The following is a 24,188-nucleotide window of genomic DNA, read 5'->3' as shown; positions in this document are numbered from 1 at the left end:
TTAATATTATGTTATATTACCAAATATTAATTTACTCTAATAATTATATTACTATTATGCTATATTAACATAACATTATTTTATATTACAATAATATTATACTATATCGTATATTTATGTATTAATTTATGTTATGTTTTATTATGTTCTGTTGTATAATACTATGCAATGTCCTTTATGGTAATTTTGTCATACAAAAGTACTTTCTCAGTTTGTTTACCAAACACAAAACAAAGTACCACAGCACTTTACGAATGTAGTTACCAAACAGCAAACAGCTTTTTATAACAGCTCTACTTCAGACAGCTCTACTTCCAACAGCTCTACTGCCAACAGCTCCCCCAAACAGGGCCTTAACCACGCATCTCTGAGGACGAAAATGCCCTTTGTTTTCTATTTTCCCCCCAAATACTTTTTTTCTGAGTTTTTGGCTTCTATTCTTCTGCCGAAGCCCCTTCCCAATTTTCTGACTGCTATTCCATCGAAGCCTCCTTCCCAATTTTCCGACTCCCTCTCACTTGGCTTCCTCGCTCATTTAACTTTTCTGATTTCGACTCCTTTTCTTACGGCCCGTTGGTTCTAACCGTTCTTTTGAAACCCTTCCGACTTCCTTATTCCTTCCAGCAAGTTGAGGTTAGCTCGAAGGCCTTCCGGATTCCTCTACACATTAAAGGAGGCGATCCGATGAGAGGATAGGCCCATCTCCAAGAGGATACTATGAAGCTCATTTACCCAAACTGCCTTTGCTTGATCTAACCGTGTCTTCAAGCCTTGCAGAATGGTTTTGTTGGTCACCTTGGCTTCCTTATTGGCCTGGGGATGTCCGGCCAAGGTGGGCTGATGATCTATATGAATATCGACATAGAACTCCCTAAAGTGGGTATTGTCAAACTGCCTATAGTTGTCGGTGATGGTGGCCCGATGAAGCCCGAAGTAGTAGATGATCAACTTTCGAATGAAGTCTCAGGCATTGCTATCGACGATCTAGGACAATGGTTCCGCCTCGACCCACTTAGTGAAGTAGTTGATGGCCACTATTAGGAATTTCTTTTACTCAGTTAGATAGAAAGAGTCCAAGAATGTCCATCTCCTATTGGGTGAATGGCTAGGAAGCATTGATCGGTGTGAGTAGAGAGGCAGCCAACCATTAAATGCTCGCATTGTTGCCATCTATGCAGTCCAAGAGAGTGTGAATTGGATTTTTCGAAAACTTTTACTAAATATAGAGGTATAAAACTTGACAGAACAAGATATACTTTAGTAGCAAACTAATAAGAAAATATGTTAAAGATAAATACAAGTAAAATAATCAACATCAATATAAAAAAATTATAGTGGTTTGATGCTAACTCTGCACCTATAATCTCCAAGACTTTCTTCTTAGAAATTTTACTAAATCTATAACCCAAATTATAGCATAGTTATTTTTCGGATTCACGACCAAACCCAATTGATTTTTTCGGGCAATCAATCAAAACCTTCAACTGATTGTTTCTTATGGGTTCACAATCAATCTAGTTAATTTTTTTAGAAAATCAACTAAAATCTAGACTGATTGCTTTACTCGGGCTCCCAATCAACTTAATTGATTTTTTTAGAAAATCAACCAAAACTTTTTCAATCCAATTTAAGATTTGGATGGACTTTTCTCCAAATTTCAATCTCTAAAACTTGTTACAATAAAGAATAGAAAAAAGTAAGTACTGAAGCAATGAATACAACTCCAGGACAATAAATTCAAAATAAAAAATGGAGATGGACTCTGTTGGTTGGCATGGAATGATCTTTGAATGCACTTCACCAACTTTCAGTTGTAGAAGATGTGATCATTCAACTCTCTATAAATGTTCTTGAATGATTTATTCTTTGAAGCTCTCTTCTTTTTCTTTCTCTTTCTTGTTCTTGTAGATTTTTTTTTGTAGTGCTTAGGCTCTTCTTTTTCTTTGCTGTTCCTATGCATTTATACTTTTGGAGATGGTTGGAACACTCTTCCAATCATTAGACAGGTAAAGAGCCATTGTGAAATGAAAAACAACTATTGTGACTCATAGAAAAACTAGATATTACTATTGTCAGACGCAGAGGGGTTGACTCACCATTTCCTAGGGTCGACTTAAGATTTTTAGAAGTCGACTGGTGATCTTCAGGAGTCATCTCGTAGTTGTTGTAGCTTTTGTTGCGCTCTGTCTTTTTACTATAGACATTGTGGAGTCGGCTCTTTCAGTTCAGGGGTTGACTCGTCAGATATCTTGGGTCAACTCATTGCTTTCTTGGGTGGACTATTCAACAGATTAAGTTCTACTGTTTTTTATTTTTTTACTATGGTGTTTCAGAGGTCGACTTGTATGTTTCTAGGGTCTAATCTTGTTTGACTGGAGTCAACTCATGATTCCTATGGGTCGACAAGCCAAAGCGATGATTTTTCTAGCTCTGTCTTTTTTGTATGTCCAATTAGGGGTCGACTCCTTCCTTTATGTGCTTTCCAGTGAATCAAATTTTAGGAAGATTCAATTTACTTCCAACATCACTCTTTAGACTAGAGTCGAGCATGTATTTTATGGGTTAACTCGCCAATGCGATAAATTCTTTGACTTTCTATCTATTCTTTGAGACTGTTCTTGGGTCGACTTGCTATCTGCTGGAGTTGGCTCGTCCATTCTCTACATAATTAGTCTTCTCTTCAATATTGCTAGGAGAACTCCAACACTTCCGAGCATAATGCCCATTCTTTTGGCAATTGTAACACCAAACTTTGGACTTATCATTTTGCCTTGTGTAGTTTCCTCTATCACGTCCTCTTGAGGAATGCTCCCTTTCTTCATTGTTGGAGTTTTGATTGCCTTAGCCACCTCTTCCTCTTCCTCTTCCTCCTCCCTCGACCTTGTCCACGTCCACATCCTCTTCCTCATTGATTTTTCTCACGCTCCCCTTCCTTCTCCTTCACTAAGAGCCTAGTGGTTAGAACTTGCTCATTCGTCTCCTCTTTCTTCTTGTTTACTATCTCTTCATGGGCTTGTAACGAACCCATAAGTTGATCAACCATCATAGTCTCCAAATCTCTGGACTCCTCGATGGCTACGACGATATAATCGAATTTCGAATACAACGAGCGAAGAATTTTCTCAATGACCTGGACATCCTCCAATCTTTCTCCTACTTCTTCATTTGGTTCACTATAGCCAACAGCCTCGAAAAGAAATCCGCAATAGACTCGAATTCCTGCATTTGTATACCTTCAAAATATTCTTGTAGCACTTGAAGGCACACTTTCTTCACTTTATCAACTCCTCTGTAAGAGTTTTGTAAGATCTCCTATGCGTGTTTGGCAGTAGTCGTATTAGCTACTCTCTCGAATATGGCTTCATCTAAACATTGATAGATGAGAGTGAGAGCTTCTTGGTCCTTCTTCCACATTCTCTATAGAGTTTGCTTTTGAGTAGGACTCATCGTAGCTTCTTCACAAGGCTCCTCATAGCCTCTATCCACAATCTCCCACACATCTTGCGATCCAAGCAAAGCCTTCATACAAATGCACCAATTCTCATAATTCTCTTTTGCAAGGCGAGAAAATTGAAATAGGAAGGTAGAATTGGCTATAGGATCAAGAAACTAGAGCTCTGATAGTAGTTTGTTCGAATATAGGAAGAGAGATTTCTTTAGAGAAGCAAGGATGAAGAGGCGAAATACTTCAAATTTTTTCTATTCACTTTGGCTCTTGCCCCTTGCCAAAACCACAAGACTTACATAATATTTATAGGACTTCTAGATACACATAGAAAATCCAAAATACATGAACCACTTATAGGCACATAGAAAATCCAAATACATGAACCACTTAAATGTACATAGAAAACCCAAATATATGAACCACTTAAATACATGAATTACTACTTTCAAAGTGATCCTTCGCACATTCATGAAGACATTCGTTGAATTAAGTTTATTTTTTCAGTAATATTTTATTTTGAAATATATTATAGTGGATTGCATGTCTACCTTGGGACAGGCTAAACTTTTTCTTCCGGGGAGAGCTCGCGGAGGCGAGCCTTGCCAAAGTCGCTGTTCTCAATACAATTACCATTCCCATCCTTGTAAATGAAGAGACCGTAGAACCCAGCAACAGCAACAAGGGCAGCCATTGCCCAGATGACTACGGCCAGCGCTAATGGCATTATCCCCGCCACTCGCCAGGCGAAAGTGAGGTTGAGGGCGGTGGCAAGCACCCAGATAGCCACTTTAAGTCTCTCCCTCTTCTCAGGCGGAGAGTCCGCTTCAAGGCTCTCAAATTTTTTGAGGCACAAGAATAGCAGCAACAGATTTACATAGGACCAGAGCACGAACACAAGGGTTCCAGGATCCTGGCGAGCGTGGTAAGCAGCGGCGATCACATTGACGGTGAGGAAGAGGAAACCAACGGCAGGGAGCAGATTGAATAATTGGGTGATCAGTGCCCTGAATCGACTGCTGCTCGGTGGCTGCGGCGATATTGTTTGCTGCTGCTCTTCCGGGAGCTTAGGATTGGGTTTCGAAGCCATAGTTCAATAGGCTGGCTCTACAGTAGGCAGAGTAGATGGAAGGCAGGACGGGGGACAAGTGCGTAAGAATTTATCAATGCAATGATCCTCAAAAAAGGAGGTGAAGTATGGAGGGATATATGAATCGAGAAAGGAGGAAGCCATAAGTAATTAAACCGGTCATGCACGGAAGATGGTTGGAAATTGGTCGGAAAGAGAACACATGCGGTCCTCTGGGAGACTCCAGATGAGGCCGACTAATATACGCGTGAGTGGCTGAGAAAAAGGACGACGAACTTGGTCAATGTGACTCCGCGTCTTGACCGTCGACTTGTCTTTGCTTTCGGCGGCATGAGTTGAGGCAGCCACCGCGTGCCCGGACCAATTCCATCTCTTCGTCGCCTTCTCCAGCAAGAATCGCAGAATCTCCGGCGCAAAATCTAGGGGTTTCCCACGTCCTCACCGTCTCCCTTTCCACTTCATCTCCGACAAACAGCAGCAGCATCATCACCTTTCCAATCACCTCGAATTTGTGAACCCTTCACTGCGGGAGAGCGTGATTTTGTCGACGAATCAATTGGTTTTATGAAAAAAAAAAAATGGTCGAAAGAAGCTATAGGATGCTGATTTGCGCGGGGTATGATTCTGGATTCATATGCTCTCAGCGGAGGTCAGGACAAGAAATTTTTTTGCCCTTTCGGACCACAGAAAAGGAAAACCAAAACAAAATATCGAATAATTTAAAGATAAAGTTGCTAACATTTAATTGAAGCATTAATCTTTCACCTTTCTTTCTTGTGCATGGCCGTCTCGATCTTTGATGATACGAGGTTGGCAGAGAAGGCAAGGGGTAGAGAGGAGAGAACTAGAATCTCTCATTTGTTTAGGAGTGAGGAGGAGAGGGTCATAATCCTCAGTTTGGACGGTCAGGCAAGGGATGGAAGGAAGAGAAACAGAGAGGAGGTTTTGCTAATCCTCTTTATCCTTCATTCCTTAGGTGGAGGAGACATTGGGAGAGAAGGGATCTTCCTTTTCTCTTATTGTCTTCTATTTTCTCGATCCTCCGGCTTCCCTTTTTCTCGCTTCTCTCCAACCTGGCTTACCCAAACAAAAGAAAAAAATAGAATTCACAGAGTGCAAAATATCTTAATAATAGCAGAAGGGGGACGCTACAGAATAATAGCAGGGGGGAGAGCTACAGGGGACCCATCCCCAGCCCTCCCGGGCCCACCAAAAAGGGGGACCCACCCCCAGCCCTCCCGGGCCCACCAAAAAGGGGGAAGAACTTGTATGCCGCGCTGCCTGCACTAGCGTGACCGTGCACGCCCCCGTCGCTGAGATGTATTTCAATAGGTTTCGTAGTAAGTTGGTATCCAAAATGATGCAGTCGGGATGGGTTCCTCTATATATATATATATATATATATATATATATATATATATATATATATATATATATATATATATATATATATATATATATATATATATATATATATATATATATATATATATATATATATATATATATATATATATATATATATATATATATATATATATATATATATATATATATATATATATATATATATATATATATATATATATATATATATATATATATATATATATATATATATATATATATTATGAAAACGGCAATTCATATAGCTCTAGCTTGAGTACATCCAGCCAAATTCAAAAAAAGTAAAGTGTACAAAAAGATGGGGATATTAGCTACAGATGTCCAAAGGAACTCTCCGGAGTGCCGGGCGACGTAAGAGGCGACCCAGTCAGCTGCTCTGTTCGCATAATTTTTTTCTTTGATAATGATAATGGTAGTTGAATGTTTCTCTCTTTTTTTTTTCTTGGTAATGACAATGGAGGCTAGGGCTTCAAATGGATGGAAGGGAGAAGAAATGTGGACTCAAGATAATCTTGATTTGGGCTCCATTGGATTAGACCCGGTCAAAGAAATTGGTGCCAATTGAAGGGTGGCGGCTGAATTTGGGTTTGGCCTTTGGATTTAATTTAGTTCTTGATCTGAATTGAATGAAGACGTGGCTGATTTGGATGAGTCCCAATTGGATTAGGACTCTATAGAATTGGTCAATGTGGTGGTAATTGGGTGGGATAATTATGGAAAATTGAGGAAGAGTCTCACCCCCTCAAAAACCCAAACCTAGGCGGAAGAAAAAGGTGTCTCACCCTCTTTTCTCGCCAACTTGGCATCTCACAGCTGAAGAACTCTCTCCTTTATGTGAGGACTCTCTCAAGAGTCACTGACAATTTTTCTAAAATTTTTTGATCTGATTTTATTCATCAAACATTCTCTTATATATGAAGAGAGGTTGGCAAAAGATAGGAGTTACAATTTAGAATTTATCTAGATTTCTAACCACATAAGGACTCTTTTAAAATTCAAATCTCTTGATTAACTACCTAAACACCTTGCCACCTAAGCCTAGACCTATGTGGAACCTCTTCTTGGCCGTGCAAATGGAAGCTAGGAAGAAAAGTTTCAGCCGCACACAAGATCCTTCTTGCGGATGAGATCTTTGACCAAGTCAAGGCTCTCATCCTCTCACACATGAAAGAATTAATCCTGTTGACCCTAGTATGATTTTGATGTTTACAAAGCCATTGAGGTCATATTGTTGTACTAATGCTTTTAAATTAAGTATTTCAGATGATTTAGTATATAAATGTTTAAGGAAGAAAGAACTCAACAAAAGGTAAAATCTTTGGAATGTTCTTGATAAGCTTTGCTGTTCAATTAGAAGAACTTGCAAGAACTCAACAAAAGGTAAAATCTTTAGATGAACTTGAGGAAAGGCCTAAATTTCAGATTGATAGACTTAAGAGTCAAGTTTTCTTGGTTGTAGTGTAATTCTATCTTTTCCAAGATTAAAGAGATGAAAAATTCATGTGCTAAGGATCCTAAGTGAAAAGAAATGATTTGCTATGATTCTAGTTTAAGAAGTTCGGTTATAAGCACAAATATAACTTAAAGAGGCAAAGAATCTGTGTTAGAGTCGATTCAAGAGTTTCTGGAGCCAACCCTGGAACGATTTGGCACTGGCACAGGTTTCGAGTCGACCCCAGAAAATTTGGAGCCGACCCCGGCACGCCCTGAACACTGGCATGAATTCAAGTCGACCCCACCAGAAGTTCAAGTCAACCCCACCAGTCATGACAAAAAGCTTATTCTTCTGCAACCACTGATCGAGCCAACCCCAAATATGTTTGAGTCGACCTCAGCTCGTCTGACAGCCTAACGACTAGTTGCGCAGAAGCTTTTTTGAAGTCTCCAACGGCTATAAATGGTTATTTTCTTCAATCCAACGGCTAGTAACGGCTATTTAGAGGTTGGAGAGGTGTTTTAGAGCCACTATTGATCTGGGAGAAGAACCTTTTTGGAATATTAAGTGTGCATTCAAAAAAAAAGCTTGCAAACCAAGAGTTTATCCATTGCTTCAGTTAAGGCCAAAAAGAAGAGTGCTGAGCTAAGATTTCAAGTGCATTTAAGAGCTCAACCAACCCATTAAAGCATGAAGCAATCTCAGCAAGGAAGAAAAGCAAAGCACCTTCACGCGACATCATTCTTTTTCTTCCTCTTTAGAGCATGATAGTTTTGTTTGGTCATTTAAGGAGCTTTAAATTTCTGAACTATTTATTTTCTTTGTAAGGGTTGTTGGTGAGCCAGAAAAACCAACAGTTAGGATTTTGTTGGTGAGCCCGAAAAATCAACAGTTACATATTTTAGGCCAACACTCGTTGTGCCGCTATATAAATAGAATAATAGGCTCCGTTATTGAGGTAAAGACCTTAAACAGATGAGTGGGTGCACTGTAAGAGTACATGCACTAAACAGAATCCAACTATAAATACCTTTTGGAAGTGATCACTGATGTTGAGGGTTGTCCGATTTCCTGTTTACCTAAAAATACGCTAAACAGATCGTTGTTAGAACCGACAAACAAAGTTTAATTTAATTATACTCTTACCTTTTCTACTCGAAGAATAGTGGCATAAGAGATCGATCCACAGGGAGCCGATTGGAGTTGCATAAAAATCAAAACGTTCACTCGGATTCAAAATCGATCTTTAAATAACAAAAGAAAAACATTACTTCGGGGATGTTGAATGATTCTCTAGTCTATCAGAGAATGTTTTCTATTTGAAAATAAACAAAGGAAAGAAGAAAAACTTTGTAATTGAAATCTAATGCAGAGTAGCGGTCAAACAGCAAAGAGAAAAAAAATATTTCAGTATTATCTTAAAAATAAGATTTCCAGTACACATAAAATAAATTGCCGAAATTAAACTGAAACTTAGAACATAGATTGCAATAAAATAAATTTATGGATTGCATAAAAGGACATGTGCTCTCATCACCCCTCCCAACTAGCTTATTGCCAGCCTCTAGCAATTTAGTGCGAAAATGATAAAATGAGAGTGCAAAATTATTATTATATATATATATATGAACTAAAATAAATATTTCGTAGAGCACCACAATTGCACTTAGCACGTGCAACAAGCCGTTAAACCCCTAGGTTACCCTAGTGGACGAGTGTTGTCTCGTGAGGGTTTGCAGTGAAGTTACCCACAAACTTCAATCCCAAAATAAAATTTGTTTTATGAAATGAAAGTCTAATTTCAAGTACATAACTGATAAGAATTTCAAAAGCACACAAGGTTTTAATTACTAAGTAGCCCAAATTCTAGGTTAGTATGCAATTTAAGTTGACGTCATTAAGTTTTCCGTTATGGAGTTATAAGACTTATTTATACTTGAGTGCTCAGTGAAGTCTGGACCATGCACAAGCTAAGGTTTTGGATTTCCAAAATATCGCCAATGCTAGTAGTTTCCAAGAATTGGTCGGACAAGACCTATTTGCTGATTCAAAATCATCTTATCTGCAGGATTTCGAGAGCTGTGGATGTTTACATTAATACCTCATAGGATTTATCTGTAATATTCCAGTTTACTCGAATTTTTGTAATGACGGCTTTCACACTATTGTCTTTCTTAAGGTCAATATACAGAATTTTTTTTTTAAAAAAACATGATAATGTATATATTGTGCACTTTTACTCCCTGTGATGATTCTTCCATGTAGCGAGCAATTAGTCGACAATTCTCATACCAGTTGGCATGAGGTGTCGGGCATCAAGACTCCCTTACGGACCTATGCTCGGGTTCCTCATCACAAGCCCACTGATCTTTGATAATAGGTAGCCCTTTTCGATGTACCTGACTAAATCCACCATTTTTTTATGTGAATTAAAAAAGATGGATCATCAGGATTCGAGGTTGCTACCATATTCTCAACACAATGTCGAACCTATATCTTAGAAATGCAGGTCAGATGTGTTGTGAAATTCAAAGCACTAATTAGCTTACAACTCACTAAAAGGAACTTAATAAAAAGAACTCACTTTGCACTACTTCCGACTAGTCATTGGGCTTTAGATTTTATATACCTTGTGTGTTGTACTGAAATTAATTTTTTTTTATTTTTTTTAAATGCTTAAAAATACCTCCAAACCTAAATCTAATATTGTCCTTATTGTTAAAGAAAATTTAAAGCAGTAATAGGACAGAGAAGAAGTTACCTGATATGGGTAGGTAAATTGACAATTGGGGCAAAAACCCCTAAACCTGTATGTTAGTAAAATTTTTTTTTATTTTTTTAATAATATTTACATGTTGGGTTGGCTTTCAAGAGCGCTAAGTTTTATGTCTTCAGCCAGACAAAATGTAGATTCATTTTTTTTAGCCATTATCTAAGAATGGTTTTGAAAGAGTCCGAGGAAGAACAGTCGGCCGATGATGATCTATGCTCATAAGGGGAACAGAATTAGGGAGCGCATGCTCGACCCCTTCCTCGGAATGGGCAAGATAAGCTTCTAAAGGGTCCTTACTATAAGTTTGTAAGAAAGTCTTCTGAACCAGACTTTCAATTATGTCAACTTCATTGATTTTTTTATCGTCTGGTGGTTGTTTATTTATGTTGAAGACATTAAGCTCGACTTTCATATTGCCAAAAGATAACTTTAGCATGCCATTTCGACAATTTATCACAACATTTGCTGTGACTAAAAATGTCTACCTAAAATTATAGGTGTGTGACTGTCTGGATGTATTACAGGTTCGGTCTTAAGGATAACGAAGTCCACAGGATAGTAAAACTCGTTTACCTTCACTATTACATCCTCTACAATCCCCTTGGGGTACTTCACCGTCCTATCTGCTAAGAAAAGGGTAATATTTGTGGGCTTTAATTCTCCCAAACCTAACTTTTGGTACACATAGTAGGAAAGTAGGTTCACACTGGCTCCTAAATCTAATAGGGCTCTCTGGATAATCGTCTCTCCTATTTTTATTTCAATGGTGGGGCAACCATGTTTATTAAATTTTGGGGCAATCTGTTGTTGAATGAGAGATGAGGTTTGTGCAGCCATAACAGTTTGCCTAGGAATGCTAGTTTTTCTTTTGGCCGTGGTGAGGTCTTTCAAGAATTTTGTATAGAAGGGAATTTATCGTATGGCATCGAGAAAAGGTATATTTATTTGAACAGTTTTAAAGACTTCCATTATTTCATCAAAGTTAGATTGTTTCTTAGAGTCCTGAAGTCTACTGGGAAAGGGAACCTTAGGTTTGTGTGTTTCTATGGGTTCTTCCTTTTTGTTCTGTTCTTAACCCCTCTTTTGAATAGGGTTCTTATTGGATTCATTCTTATTTTCTTTTACGTATTCAGGAAGTTGGACTTTATTGTCCACTTGCTTGCCAGACCTTAAAGTGGTAATTGCTTGGACTTCATAGGTCGGATTTTTATTAGAATTGATTTGATACTGACCTCTCTGACCTTGATTTTGTTGCCTACTAGGGTTAGGCACTGGCTGACTGGGTAATTCACCTCTCTTCCTATCCCTTAGAGAGTTAGCTATTTGGCTCAGACTAACCTCAAGTTTTGCAATCGCTTGCGCATGAAATTGGTTAGTCTGCGTTTGAGCCATATTGGTCTGTTGTTGCTGTTGGATGAAGTCTTGTTGCTGCTTCATCATGTTAGCCATCATGGCTTCCAACGATGTAGACTGCTGAGGGATAGGGGCACTATAAGGAGGGATAGGTGGAGCTAATGATTGGTTCATCTGTGGTGGACCTATCCTAGGAAAATTTTTCTGAAAATCTGGTGGACCACCCTGATGCTGAATAGGTTCAGTCTGCCTGTATGAGAAGTTCGGGTGAAACCTATTATCAGGGTGATAAACTGGGCTGAATGAATTGGGAGTGGGTTTCTTAAAGGCATTATATGAATTTAGAGCATTTGCCTGCTCAGCCTTAATGTTGGATAAACTAGGACAACACTCCACTAGATGCTCCAAACTGTTACACAAGATGCATAAGCCTTGTGGCTCATGTTCCTCTTTCATGATGGGATTTGACTCTTTTTGTGAGTTTGAGTTAGTGGAAACTATAAAAGCATCCAACTTTTTGCTTAGATTATTCACCCCATTCACCAGATTAGACATGACATTTTTGAGTTCTGGATCTATTTTTATTCCGTAGGTACTTGGTTCTCTAGACCCATAATCATCTCTATCTATCTCCTGACCGTAGCTACTCCAATTTTGGACATTTTTAGCTAAGTCCACAAGGAACTCATAGGCTTAATCAGGGGTTTGGTTCATGAACCTACCCTTATGCATGGATTCAATCATGTTCCTATGTGCTGGAGGTAATCCTTTGTAAAAAAAATGTACTAGATTAGCCTTGTCAAGCCCATGGTGCGGACACTTGACCATTTTGATCATGGAATCTTTTCCAAAGTTGGAAAAATTCCTCCTCAGATTTTTTTCTAAAAGTTATGATGGCATCCTTAATTTTTTCAGTCTTTACCATGGGATAGAACTTAGCCATAAACTTCCTAAATAGTTGTTCCCATGATGTGATGGAATTTGAAGCAAGAGAATACAGCCATGCAGCAGCACGATCATCTAAAGTCATGGGAAACAACCTTAGTTTAATACCCTCTTCATCTAAGTTTTGATTTCTAAACATTTGACAGATTGTCAAAAATTTGTTTAGATGAATATACGATTGTTCGCTCTCAAATCCATGAAATTTGGGTAACATGTTTATTGTTGCAGTCCGAATCTCGAATTGGGCTGCATTATTAATTGGTAATACTATGCAAGTAGGGGGACTAGCGGATGTGGGTGCGAACAACTCATTCAAAGTTCTAATATGTTCACCCATTGTAGAGATTGACGGTTGGCTTACAATTCGCTGATTGTGATGAAAAGTTCTGTCAATCTCAGGATCAAATGGTGTTAACTTACCCCTTAATGATCTTCTACCATGCATACATTATCAACAATTTATTAGATTTGACTCCTAAAATGAACGAAATTCTAAGAGAAAAGAAGGGCTAGACAGAGATGATCACAACCAACACCACACAACAATTTGACTCTATTAGTCTTAGAATTAAGTGAGGTTTAGTAGCTTCTTAAATCTAGTTGCGTGGAGAATTATTAGGTAAAAATTCCTAAAGTTCTCTCCTAGATTAGACAGCTCCTAATCTCCCTTTCAGATTAAGCTTGAGCTTACCAGTTAAGCGATCCAGTAACCAGTGACCAGGAAAGTTCTGGGGTATGTGGTGGTGCCAGAAGGGATACACAAATACCACAATATCCGTAACAGTTCTCACTATTGTAAAACTTTTCTAGACATCACCAATTACTAAATTCTCACTGGAGTGGCTTTCAGCCGCTTCTTTTCAAGAGCCTAATTGAGCTCGAAAACCCTAAGGCCAACGTCTAATTGATTTTAATTTAATTTGGCTTAGGATATGTATGCAAGGTGGTGATTTTTGGGCTAAGGACATGTAATGATTTTCCGACCTTATCTTTTTAATGGGTTTTGCCCTTAAATTATTTTATGCAAATGCTTAATACTAAATGCAGCAAATATTCAATGATTTTTTTAAAGTTTATAGAATGTCATTAAGTTGTACTGATTAAATGAGCAAGCAAAATTTTTTTTTCTTTTTTTCTAAATTTCAAATTTTGAATTTCAGAATTCAAATTTTGAATTTAAACTCTTAAATTTTAGAATTTAGGATTTTTTTTTTAATTTTTAATTTTTTTTTTGAATTTTAATTTTTTTTTAAAAAAATTTTAAATTCCAAATTTCAAATTTCAGAATTTAATAACTACAAAATTATTAACTAAAAATAATCAAAACAAGAAATTTTTTTTTTTAAAAAAAAATTACTACCGGAGTGCGTTCACTCCGAGCATCTAAAATTCGATTTGATCTTCGTGATCGTTCTTGCTTCTCGATTTGCCTTTCCGACAATGGCGCCAAAATTTTGTTGTCCGATTTTCTGTTTACCTAAAAATACCTAAACAGATCGTTGTTAGAATCGACAAACAAAGTTTAATTTAATTATACTTTTATCTTTTCTATTCGAAGAATAGTGGTCGTAAGAGATCGATCCACAGGGAGGCGATTGGAGTTGCATAAAAATCAAAACGTTCACTGGATTCAAAATCAATTTTTGAATAACAAAAGAAAAACATTACTTCGGGGATGTTGAATGATTCTCTAGTCTACCAGAGAATATTTTCTATTTGAAAATAAACAAAGGAAAGAAGGAAAATTTTGTAATTGAAATCTAATGCAGAGTAGCGGTCAAACAGCAAAGAGAAAAAAAACATTTCAGTATTATCTTAAAAATAAGATTTTCAGTACACATAAAATAAATTGCAAGAATTAAACTGAAACTTAGAACATAGATTGCATAAAATAAATTTATGGATTGCATAAAAGGACAAGTGCTTACAAAAGTAAGAAGAAAAAAATATAAAAACAAGGAACAAATAATCCTTCACGGTGGAACACTAAAAGAAAGAGTACAATATATAATTTTTTTTTTCTTCTTCTCGGAAAATAGAGCTTCTCCTCTGTTTCTCTTTTGAAACAGAGCTTTCTTCTCTTCCCCCAACCGAGCGCTCCACCCTTTTCTCCCCTATTTCTTGGCCCCAACCGAGAGCTCCCTCCCTCGTTCCTTCTCCTCTCCTTCTTATAGATCGCCAGAGCCTTGAAGCCAACCATGGATCCCTTGATTGCGCATGGAGAGGAGGGGGAATGGGCGCCTGGGATTTCGGGAGGTGGATCCGGATGCGTCGTCGACAATGGGAGAGGCTGAGACGCTGGATCTTGGATGCATTACGAGCGGAAGCAGAGGTGGAGGAGGCTGGATTGGCTCCGAAAGCTTGGACGCTGGGATCACGGCTCGAAATCGGACGTGGGAGGCTAAAACAGAAGGAGATGGATTGGTTTCGGAAGCTTGGACGCTGGGATCACGGCTTGAAATCGGACGTGGGAGGCTGAAACGAAAGGATGGGGGGCTTCACGAGCGGCTGGGACGCGATGCTGGGAGGAGCAGATCCGTGGATGATGAATACGGATGGGAGAATAGGTTGGGATGCTGGGATTTGGGGGAGAATCACGGGCGGCTGGGACGCTGCAGATGGGATTCACTTGCTAAAGAAGAAACGAACGTGGCTTGGAACGGACGGAAGAAGCTGGGAGCGTGAAGAGGGCAGACGCGATCAACGGGGCTTCACGAGCGGCTGGGCGCGATGCTTGGATCACGCTTGCAGTCGGACGGGCGTGGGAGGCTAGATTACGGAAGAGGAGGAGAACGTGGATCCGGTGGAATGGGGGGGGGGGGGGGGGGGGGGGGGGGTGATTCACGGATGGCTGAATCACGGGATGAGCTCCATCACGTGAAGATGTTGGTTTGACTTGAGCTCGGACATGTGTTTGCTCGAAACGGCCGGAAGGAACGGAGACGAGCTTGACATGGGGACTGCATGGCTTCGGTTGGGACCTTCATCGCGTGAAGCTTGGAATGGGCTGATACGCTGAGGCATGGCACGGCACGGGCTGTTGCTGGCTGGCACGCTGGGATGAGCTGAGCTCAAACCCAATGTTATAGAGTCTCTTGAATTACTTGCACTCAAACACAAATACAACGTTAATTAGTTAATTTTATCATTAATGATTAGCTATAATACTAATTAAGATGGTATGACGATTGCACTTTTGTGCTATCATCATTAAGAAAAGTATTCAACACAATTAGTTAAAATGTCCTTTGACCTGAGAGGTTTATGCCGATATATTTGGTGTGTTCTTGTACTTTGATTGAATCAATTATTGATTATCTTTCTGAGATCAAATATGGAGACAAAATTGAGTCTTGAGTGCATCAAATAGATTTGTATAGATGCTCAATAAGTAATCTACCAGCCTCAATTTGAGGGTATTATATTCAGTATGTGTGCATGAGATTGAACCAAAAGAAAAAATTGGCTAGTGAGATTTATAAAAATTATTTTTATTATATTTTATTATTATTATAAATAAAATATTTATTTATGAAATTATTTTAGAAATAATTTTTGGAGCCCAACTAAATTTATAGAATAAGAATTAAGAATTATATAAGTTAGGGATTTAATCAATGATATTTTTTCGATCCTATTTGCTTATGTGGAATATAGTGTGGTGGAAGGATAAATAAATAAAATTGTAAGCAAAAGAGATTTCATTAAATTAATATCCTTTTCTCAAGAGTCAATTGCAAAGTGTTGATGGACATTTTTGTAATTTGCAGTAGTCCAAAATTTGAAATTAAAAGAATATAATGGAAATTCTGAAAAATAGTTTTTCAGTGATAATCCTACGGCCGAGAATAGAGATCCCTAAGGATCCCATGCATATCATTGCCTAAGGTTTTATGTGGTGGCTATAAATAGCCAGGGTTGGCCATCAGAACCATAAGTCATGCAAAAAAGAGCAAGAGCCACAAAAATACTTGGAGAGGCAATAAGCGTGGATCTCTTAGGAGGCAATACGTTTGGGTTGCTAGTAGTAAGATCTGTGTTTCTATCACCCTGTTCATTATTTTGCAAGATTTTTTTCTTTATTTTCTTCCACTGCGGGGAAAAGATCCTTTGAGGCGGAAAGGACATCCTTCAAAAGGGTATTGGGAGTGAAGAGAAGAAATATTAAGGCATCAAAGCCAGCAAGAACTTTGAAGTCTAGATGCTTTCTATACGGAGGGCTGCAGATGGTAAAGGCTTGGTCCTAGAAGCAAGCTCTCCATGCCCTGCAAGCGAGTGTGTAGAAGAGCTAGAATAGCCATGACAATAAAGAAATGGCAACTCGAAAAGGAGAAGGCTAGAGCCCTCGCATGGGTGCCCTCGGGTTGCTAAGTGCCATCAAGGGTCAAGTAGGGGCATAGTCCAAACCATCCAAGCAATAGCAGCCAAAGCTACAGTAGTACAAACAATCGAAGCAATAGTAGGAACAGCCAAAGTAGCAGCCGCATTCATTAGAACACTAAACTTAGCCATAGTAGCGAAAGTAGTAGGAGCAGACGAGCCATCGGATCAACAAGCCTAAGCTGAGCAACCTAGTGACGGTGGACATAAGGGCAACACATAATTTTGTTGCTGATCACGAAGTTGCCCTCTTAGGCTTGAAACTGGAGGACTAGTAGAATGAAGGTGGCAAACTCAGAAGTGTGTCCCATCACTAGCCTTGCATGTAATGTGCCATTCTAGGTTGGAGTGGGAAGGCCAACTTTGTTAGAATAATTTTAGGGATTACGTAATAACCAACATCACTCATAATATTTTTCTTTATCAGCGAGCTTCTGTGTCAACCTATATTAGTTTTCTTTGTTAGCATAATCTAATTAGAGTGATTTTAGGGATCACATGACAACCTATATCGCCTATATTATTTTCTATATATGGAGTCTGTACACGACTATATATAATTCCTGAGATTTACCGAATATGTCAAGCACAACACAGAGAAATAAAGTCACTTCTCTCTCTCTCTCTCTCTTATTTTTCTCTTCTTCCCCAAATATTTCAACATGGCATCAGAGGTGAAATACTTCAAAAAATTTTCTATTCACTTGGCATTTTTCTATTGTTAAAACCATAAGACTTACATAGAATTTATAGGACTCCTAGGTACGCATAGAAAATCCAAATACATGAACCATCTAAATGCACATTGAAAAACCAAATGAATACACATTAAAAGCCCGAATACATAAACCACCTAACTACATATTGAAAACCTAAATAAATACATATTAAAAAATCAAATACATGAACCACCTAAATGCATATCAAAAACCCAAATAAATGTACATTGAAAATCCAAATTTATGAACCACCACTCTCATGGTGACCCTTCATATATTCATTATTCTCCCAAAAGACATTTATTAAGTTTATTTTCTCAACATTGAAGGCAGCAATGTTGAAGGAAGTTGTATGATGGCTACTAGACTATATTTTCCATTTGAAGTCCACATGAACCCTTCAGACTTTTCCATTACAGGGGTCCTAGTGCAAGAGGGCCATTCAATGGCTTTGAGAAACAGAAGCTGAATGAAACAAAGAGGTGGTACACCATCCATGAGAAGGAGATGGCGATGGTGATTATTGCTGTAGGATGTGTAGGCACTATCTCCTTGGGTCACGATTCATCATCTGGGTCTACAATGTGGTCCTCAGCTACTTCCAGACACAAATGAACCTCTCTCCAAAACAAACCCACTAGCAGAAATTTCTATTTGATATGAAGCTGAAATACAAGCCAGGGTATATAAATCAAGTTGCCGATGCCTTAAGTCGCAAGGCTGAGCTCGTCATGCTAAGAATGGATGAGAAAAGTTGGGTGAGCCAAGTGTAAGCGACCCTTTTATGAAAGATCCGAGAGGGGTTGGTAAAGGGTCCCATATTAACTATCCTGAAGTAGCTCACTGGTGAAGAAAAGACCTGGTGGTCTACGCCCGATGATGTCTTCTTGAAACCTTGCTTATGCCAGAACATCCATAAGAGAGCGTCTTCATGGACATCATCTCAAGTTTGCCAAAAGTGGGGGAGTATGGGTCGATCCTACTAGTGGTAGATCAGTTTTTCAAATATTTCACTAATTTACAGGTGGTATTTCACTAATTTTTAGAGAGAAAAAAGACAAATCAACAATGCTACCAAATAGGTTCCAAATTCTTAGCATTATGGGTGGACCGTTAGACAAAGTTGGACACATAGCATTAAGATCCGACAAATACTGGTGAACGGCCATAAACAAAAATTTCCATGCATGGTTGTTTGCTGTAATATTATTACAGTCATGTTGTTTAGAGATCTTTTATTATGTAAGAAGCCCTCAAAAAGGTTGCCAAGGGATGCATATTTGTTACAGAAGAACTACTTGCTGTAGGCTAAGGGCCTTCTCAATCCTTGCTTGCATCAAAGTAAGAAGAAGATTTAACACCCTTTTACTTAGCAACTAGAGGTTCTGGGTTTGATTTTGCAGTGCATCCCAAATATTGGTCATGGATAATTACAGCATGAGTTCAATAGCTTGAGAACAAATTTATTTTGGCAAGGTAATTATCAAGGTAAATATCAAATATTTGGGCATGGATAATTATAGCATGAGGTAAAGTTGAGTGTTCATCAGAGGGTCGTGGAGGGCTTATTGATTCTCTATGACAGGGTTCCAAGCCTAGTTGGGGCTCTTTCTAGCCACACCTGGTGCGCAACCAAATTGTGTACTGCCACCTGAAGACCCTCCCAGGCACCCACAAGTTCATCAAAGATAATAGAACAAGGGACCAAACACTTACCAGCTCATCTTGTTATTCAAAAGATTCAAACCTTCATAAATAATCTTATTGAATCTCACAGTTGCCACACTACATGAGAAGGAAATTGTCCTGCTGCTTACTCTGCTACTCTTGCTACTTCATTGGTCGACCTACCTTCTCGACCAACGACAATCATCTTGATCTTATTCTACTTCTTCGAGCCGTTAGTATTTGTTGCATGTTTCAAAGTTCCCATGGTTTTCCCTGCTTATCTTAATTTTTTTAGAAGTCCTATCAAATATATACATATAGTGAATCCATCACAGCTCCGTTGAATAGTCTTAACACGTTGAGGACAACTTGAATTGGTGTAGAGAAAGAAAGTTGGTTTAGTGGAGTTGGAGGACAACTTGAAGTAGTATAGTGAAAGAAAATTGGTTTAGTGGAGAAGACATGAGGAAGCTGCCAATTGAGAAGATGAAGGGATGTTCATAAAAAATCCAGCTAGTTGAGTCAGGTTTGTTTTGTCAATGTCGTTGTCTATATTAGCTGATCTGTCTCACCTACTATGACTTAATTGGGATCTTACCTATATTATGTTTCAATGGTAGATGAAATTGTTACGATGCTTAAAGGTTGGCGGAAAAAATAACATGAAGGTGTTTGTCGTTTACATTAAAAAATGTTCTTGCCGGCATTATCTTGAGATGGTTTGTTTGTGATCTGATCAACCTTGCACTACAGGAAAAAATAGGTTTGCCGACTTTTTCTTGCCACTGCTAGAAAAAAGCGTCCGCAATTTGCCAACTGCACCCTACAATGTTTTTTACAAGTGTCAACAATTAATGATGCTAATAAGCATCGGCAAGTATAAACATCCCATTTTTCGATGCTTTTTAGGTAAACATTGTTAAGATGACGCTAACAAGCATCATCAGACACCATCCACCACCCATATCCAATCCGATCCCTTCCTCCCTCGATCCACCACCAGCCCTAATTTCTTGATCCGCAATTTCAATCTCCTCCTCCTCTCTGAGTTCCACCGTCAGACATGAATGCTCCTCTATCATCATCCTCCTCTCCTGGCCTCCTTCTCCTTCTTAACCAACCTCCTCTATTAGAGATGTCGGCCTTCTCCTCTCCCAAGCTCCTCTATCGAAGAGCAGTATACCTTTACTGGCCTCTTCCTCCTCCCAGCCCCTACTCTTATCGAGCTCCCCTTCCCAGCCCCTACTCTCTCTCGTCTCCCTTCCTTGTTCTTGTCCTTCAACCCACTGCCGCCGGCCTCTATCGATTGAGGGTGCTCTGATCTCTGCCACCCATCACTCCGACCAACCAGCCCCTCCGTTGACGACATTGTCATCATCCCTCAGATCTCTGCTAGCCTGCTCTTCTCTCTGTGGTAATTCATGCTTAGATCTTCACTGCCTTGGTTGCTATTTTGCTCTGAATGACGCTAAAGTCAAATGCTGCTATGAATCTAACACTAATATTTTGCTATGAATTTATGCCTTATTTGGTAATCCACAGCTTTTCTTAGTTGATTAGGCTATAAATTATCATTCAGTTGAAAAGGCCTACTTAACTTTTTCACGTTTGGCTTTGAAAGAAGAGTATTAAGCAAAATGTGATTAGCTTCCTAACTACTACAAACCTACACTATAATGATATGAACAATATCTACGACTGTACAATGATCTAGGCAGACATCCAAATGTTCTCCAATATCATTATATTTATAAAAATTAGTCTAGGTAAAACTCATAATTGAAATATCTAGGTTGGGATTTGACACTAATGCTAATGATCAGAAACAAAAGTTCTCTTTAATTACTATTTTATTAGAGAAGTTGATTGATATGAGACAAAGGTTGGACCTGGAACCAGACCAATATGTTATTTACTTTGGGTACGTTTTGATCATTCTATGGTAGTAAAGGGATAGCATTAGAGAAGAAATGGTTCACCCCCCTTGTATCATTTTTGTGACATGATATATTTACAACTTTATAATGCTTGTATTTTGAGCTTGATGATTATAAATAAATAGGAATAAGAAAAAGCTTCCTGTAAAAATCCATAAACATGACTGCAAATGGTCCAATTATTCCTCACCACCTGTTGGGTAATGGTTGACACACAACATAAATTGTAACAAAATGAATCGTTGCATGAGAGAACTTAAGGGGAATAAATTGGTCAAATTCTGAGCTCGATCACCCAAATTAATGAACTAGAAACTAGGTAACCAGAACTAATCAAGCATGTAATGCCTACCTTTAATGTAGTTAGTCAGGTAAGGACCATTTTTGGTTTTGTTTAGATCATATCCTACTTCCCCATTTCATAAATATGAATCTAGACCCAACTTAGCATTATCAAAATCGGAATCATTTAGCTAGGGTTTAGCTTTTTCACTATAAAAAAGACTAGACTTAGACTTTGTTCAAACAAATTTAGTAGAATTCTAGGCCCGAGCCTCTTGTATATATACTTTAGTAGAATGCCATAGGTATCCCTTTCTATATAAATTTTTACCGAACCCAATATTAAATATTTAATTACTTTTATTTTTTAGAAGTTGCAATTTTAATTAGAATTTTTATATAATAGATAAAAGTTGGATAAATAAGTTGAGGTCCAACAAAGCTTACTTGGATGGAGTTCAAACTTTTATTAAATTTGCTGTTGAGAAAGCTAGTACGAACAAAAAAAATACTATATCTATGTCAAAAATATGTAAATCAAAATTATTTAGCTAGGGTTTACCTTTTTTACTATAAAAAAGACTAGACTTAGACTTTGGTCAAACAAATTTAATAGAATTCTAGGCCCGAGCCTCTTGTATACTTTAGTAGAATGCCATGATTATCCCTTTCTATATTAATTTTTACTGAATACAATATTAAATATTTAGTTATTTTTACTTTTTTAGATAAGTTGTAATTTCAATCAGTTTTCTTATATAATTGACAAAAGTTTGATAAATAAGTTAAGGTCCAGCAAAGCTTACTTGGATAGAGTTCAAACTTTCATTAAATTTTCTATTAAGAAAGCTAGTACGAACGAAAAGATTTTATATCCATGTTAAAAATGTGTAAATTATTCTTTTCTTACTCCAAAAACTGAAAAAATTTTAGTGTGGAATGATTTTATAGACGATTATACAAAGTGGGTATTTCATAAAGAGTCCATGTTGCCATCTCTATATAATTGACCTTTCTATATACAACATACCTCTTTTTGGATCTAGTAACATGCAAAGAAATTTTGCAGAAAACGATGATATGAGGGGTTTACTCAGAAATGCTCTAAGAGTTGGTGTTGAAATTTAGGAGATTTTAGTGGAGGACAAGAAACAGTTGAGATGTTTGAAAGGTCTATATTTACTGGTTCTATACATGTCGAGGAACCTATACATTCATCTAAATAATAAGGTAGATCAGTATTGGAACTTGGTAAAAGATTATGATCAAAAACTATATATGGGTTGTAAAAAATTTTCAAAATTTTTTCTTATGTATTTATTCTATTTAAAATATATTGCTCTAATTATTAAAGAATGTATTTTTGAAAAGTGTTGCTTTGTTATCATCTTTTTATAAAGCTAAGAAACTAGTAAATAAATTTGATCTTGGATACGAGAAGATTGACACTTGTCCAAATGACTGTATGTCATATCAAAATAAAAATGTTAACCAATAGTCCATCACGATAGGTAACACATAAAGAAGATGAGGATAATCTATTGAATGAAATGGATACGATATGAAGTATGAAAAAATTGACCAAAGCTTTGCATTATTTTTCTCTCATACGTAGATTGAAAAGGATCTACCATCATAGAATATAGCTTCTTTGATAAGATGACGTGATGAAGGTCATATAAATGATGGAATATTAAAACACCCAATAGATAGTTTAGAATGAAAAACATTTGATGATAAACATCCTGATTTTGCTTCTAATATTTCTACTGTTAGACTAGATCTGGCTAGTAATGGCTTCAATCCATTTCAGACGATGAAGTTAGTTAGGATAGATGTTGAAGGAGAGAATGATGCTTGATTCTTATTGGTAAGAAATATTTAAGATGTATACATTGTGTGAAATATTATTTTCTTTTAGCATGTTCATTTAATAAATATTGTTTCTTATTAACAATTTATTTAGTATTGTATTAATTGATATTGATTTTAATTTGTGTAAATTATGTAACATAATGCCATGAGGAAAATGATTGAGAGATGTGGAGTTCTAGCATTCTTAGATTGGATTATTTTCTGGTCGGTCCTAGTAGTCCCAACAACCCCATAAGCCCCATGGACTCAAGCAGCTCCTGAATCCCAGTATCCCTATGTATACCAATAGCCTAAGGATGGTCCTTTGATACGACAGTCTTAGTAGCTTCAAGCAAGATCTTGCTCATCTGGGCAGCAGCCCTAATTCCAGAACGAGCCTCCTTTTGATTACTCAGATGAGGAAGTTATTATAGATGACTTGCAGATCCAAGGTAATTTAATTGAGATATTAAATTTTTATTACAATTATAGTTTAATTATTTTACTATATGTGATTTTATATCATTTAATTCATATTTAATACTTTTGAATATGGTTTTTCCTTTTTATGTATATTTTTAGACAGATATGGGAGAGTGAGGATGAAATGGAGATCCATATGAGCAAGGGATGTGTGACAACTCGGTGAAGGTGAGAGGTCAATATCAAATGCAACCAGATGGGGCAGCCCATCAAGAGGGTTGAAAGCATATTAGCAGATTTTTTAGGATTAGTTGGGCAAAAGGGTCAGCTGTGTCTGCTCAACTATGCTAGATTAAATGATATGATTACTTCCTATAAGGTTGAGCTTCTACGAGTTGTGCATATTAAGAATTGGATTTGATATCATATTTTAACTTGCTAATGATCATAAATATCTAATTCAATTTACCATTTGTA

The 24,188-nt window shown here is 37.6% G+C and overlaps 1 protein-coding gene and 2 long non-coding RNA genes across 4 annotated transcripts; 1 reads left to right on the top strand and 2 right to left on the bottom strand.

The window, feature by feature from the left end:
- Positions 1-1,937: 1,937 nt before the first annotated feature.
- Positions 1,938-15,569, bottom strand: LOC120112490. Its single transcript, XR_005514152.1, has 3 exons — positions 15,559-15,569; positions 6,681-6,683; positions 1,938-2,874 (listed from the first exon to the last, which is right to left on the bottom strand). It is a non-coding gene; the product is annotated as an uncharacterized LOC120112490 (long non-coding RNA).
- LOC103718967 lies at positions 3,672-5,651 on the bottom strand. Its single transcript, XM_008807994.4, has 2 exons — positions 5,301-5,651; positions 3,672-5,058 (listed from the first exon to the last, which is right to left on the bottom strand). The coding sequence occupies exon 2, from the start codon at positions 4,533-4,535 to the stop codon at positions 4,008-4,010; it is 528 nt and encodes a 175-aa protein (XP_008806216.1). The 5' UTR covers positions 4,536-5,058; positions 5,301-5,651; the 3' UTR covers positions 3,672-4,007.
- A 4,608-nt stretch (positions 15,570-20,177) lies between the features above and the next one.
- LOC108511704 lies at positions 20,178-24,182 on the top strand. Of its 2 annotated transcripts, none has more exons than XR_001880074.3 (2): positions 20,178-20,629; positions 23,871-24,182. It is a non-coding gene; the product is annotated as an uncharacterized LOC108511704 (long non-coding RNA). The 2 variants fall into 2 exon arrangements; XR_005514151.1 differs by having other exon boundaries at positions 20,178-23,740.
- Positions 24,183-24,188: the final 6 nt, after the last annotated feature.

This window comes from Phoenix dactylifera, chromosome 11 (genome assembly GCF_009389715.1).
Source record: "Phoenix dactylifera cultivar Barhee BC4 chromosome 11, palm_55x_up_171113_PBpolish2nd_filt_p, whole genome shotgun sequence".
In the NCBI taxonomy this organism is placed as follows: domain Eukaryota; kingdom Viridiplantae; phylum Streptophyta; class Magnoliopsida; order Arecales; family Arecaceae; genus Phoenix; species Phoenix dactylifera.
The sequence above is the reverse complement of the archived record's forward strand: the minus strand, read 5'-3'. Positions and strand labels throughout refer to the sequence as shown.

What these genes read in the sequence shown, in the direction of transcription:
- LOC103718967 (XM_008807994.4), bottom strand. Translation starts at nt 4,535, where the DNA reads ATGGCTTCGAAACCCAATCCTAAGCTCCCGGAAGAGCAGCAGCAAACA.